Source organism: Charadrius vociferus, unplaced genomic scaffold, assembly GCF_000708025.1.
Source record: "Charadrius vociferus isolate BGI_N301 unplaced genomic scaffold, ASM70802v2 scaffold54, whole genome shotgun sequence".
NCBI lineage: Eukaryota > Metazoa > Chordata > Aves > Charadriiformes > Charadriidae > Charadrius > Charadrius vociferus.
This window is the reverse complement of record NW_009648350.1, coordinates 4,531,096-4,533,521: the sequence shown is the minus strand read 5'-3', so window position 1 is coordinate 4,533,521 and position 2,426 is coordinate 4,531,096. Positions and strand designations below refer to the sequence as shown.

The 2,426-nt window shown below is 47.1% G+C and overlaps 1 protein-coding gene across 1 annotated transcript in view; it reads left to right on the top strand.

Moving 5' to 3' along the window:
• The first annotated feature begins 250 nt into the window (after positions 1-250).
• Positions 251-2,426, top strand: part of POLDIP2 (polymerase (DNA-directed), delta interacting protein 2) — a 7,556-nt gene continuing 5,380 nt past the window's right edge. Inside the window, exons 1-3 of the mRNA XM_009885229.1 lie at positions 251-457; positions 1,155-1,252; positions 2,116-2,212. Coding sequence (XP_009883531.1) covers positions 251-457; positions 1,155-1,252; positions 2,116-2,212 — 402 coding nt within the window. The remainder of the gene's footprint in view (positions 458-1,154; positions 1,253-2,115; positions 2,213-2,426) is intronic.

Genomic DNA, 2,426 nt, shown 5'->3' with positions numbered 1-2,426 from the left:
GGCAGGTAAGTGAGGGGTGACTGGGCAGCGTAGTGGGGCTCTTGTGGGGGATGCGTATGGGAGGTGTGAGGTGGGGGACTGTGCGTGGCCAGCTGGGGCTTGGGTGCTGTGTGCCCCCTGGCCTGGGGGCTGGTTCAGCCCCTGCACACCCACCAAACTTCCTCTCTGCTCCTAGAAACCGTCCAGAGGGCAAAGTGCTGGAGACCGTGGTGAGGGGTGACTGGGCAGCGTAGTGGGGCTCTTGTGGGGGATGCGTATGGGAGGTGTGAGGTGGGGGACTGTGCGTGGCCAGCTGGGGCTTGGGTGCTGTGTGCCCCCTGGCCTGGGGGCTGGTTCAGCCCCTGCACACCCACCAAACTTCCTCTCTGCTCCTAGAAACCGTCCAGAGGGCAAAGTGCTGGAGACCGTGGGGGTGTTTGAGGCACCGAAGCAGCATGGCAAATATGAGACGGGACAGGTAAGTGGTTCTGGGGAGCAGAGCTGATCCTGCAGGCTTGTTCCACAGGGATCATGTAGCTGGGTGATTTACCCGTAAGGAGGCTGCTGCATTGTAGCAGAAGGCTAGAAGTTTCACAGTTCAGTGCTCCTTGTCTCTGCTGTGTCTGCAGTTTGTCAGTCATCTGACAGTAGCAAGTTGATAAGAATCTGCAGCATGACACAACTGTTCCTACAATGGCATTTGCTCTGCTGGTTTTATTTAAGGGTCTTCTCCCTCTAGGAGCAAAAGAGGGCATCACTGAATTTGAGAAATAACAACTAAACTTGTTGCTTCTGTACTTAGGATTCACAGCTCTGTTTCTGCATTCCTGAGCAGTCTCTCCCATGCACTCTCCTTTCTGCACTTCTGCCACGCTATTACATTGTTACTGATTTAGTCATTCACTTTTATGGTAGAGAGATGACATGAATTTCTTTTCTCATCCCAGACTGTTCACGTTCCCTCTTTGTTTCTGCTCTGGGTTTTCACAGTGGTGATTCTCCCTGTATTCCCATCGCCCGCACTCATGGTCTTTGTAGATGTTTCTAATTTTACCTCAGTTAGCAGATTTTTCTAAAATACTATCAGAAGACGGCATTTGGCATCATATTTTCTGTTGTATCTAAGTTGATTGAAGCTTGCTGTGTATTCAAATACAATTATTTGTTCCTTTCAGCTATTTCTTCACAGTGTGTTTGGCTATCGAGGGATAGTCCTGTTTCCCTGGCAAGCTAGGCTTTATGATCGGGATGTGGCTTCTCCTGTCACAGAAAAGTAAGGATTTGTTCTGTTTTATATGTTGTTGTACTGTTACATTTACATTTTGTAGCGAGTTTCCTGGTTGGGGTAGACAAGTCTTTCTAAAGAGGACAATGATATGGGTCTGTTTTGCATGAATGTAAACTAGGAGAGGTGCTTAAAGAAGAGACATTGCATGAGTATTAATTTTGTGTTAATTAGAGACAGGATGGAAGTATGAAGGCTGAGAGTGTGTGTGTGAGGGAACTAAAAAAAAACAACACCCAAACCGACAAACCATGCTGCTGGCATTTCTTTGTTATACCTCCCCCCCGCCCCCCTGCCTTGTATTGCTTTTTGAGTTAGGTGTAGGCTCCTGTGTTAAAATTGCAGGCTGTTTTTTTCTGCAGATTGCCAGTGAATTGGATTTGTCAGCTGCCTCTCCAGTTTCAACCACTAGGCCGAGTTCATCCCTCTTGTGGACTGAGTCACTGTTCACCTCTCTCCCCTCTTCCATCTGTTTCCCCCCTGGCCTGTGTTGGAGGTGTGCCGGGCGAGTGCGCGTGTGGAGTCGGGAAGGAATGAGGAGTAAGCAGAGAGAGAATCAGAGGGCAGTAGAAAAACCCACCCCAAACAGGAGGCTGGATTGGACAGGAAGAACTTTTGAGTCGTCTGAAAACAGGGCTGTTGTGCCTGTGGCAAACACGGTTGATTGTCATCTCGGCTCATCTATCGTGTGGGTGGCTGACATGAGTTTAATTTGGATGGAATTGAATGATTACAGACTGTGAAATGTATTTAAAAAAAAATAACTCATTCTTTATGAATGTGCTTGGTCATGGTAACAACAGTTTGCTGCCATCCTGCGCTTGAGCTCAGTGCTTTGCTTTTCTTTTTAGAAGCGAGAACGCGGCAGGCCATGGTTCCAAAGAAGTCAAGGGCAAAACGCATACTTACTATCAGGTGCTAATAGATGCCCGGGATTGTCCGCATATAGTAAGTAACCAATAATTGTATTGAAACTCAAATATCTTCTGCTATATGAATCCTTTAGATGGGCAGGCACTAAAAGAAGATGGCTAACTTGATTGTTTAGAATTTTAGGACAAATTTGTTCTTCAAGTCATATTTTTCCTGAGAAAGATAATCTGGAATGTTGTATGACTCTCTTCTGGGTCATGTTTCCCCTTTCCAGCCTCCTTTCCTCATC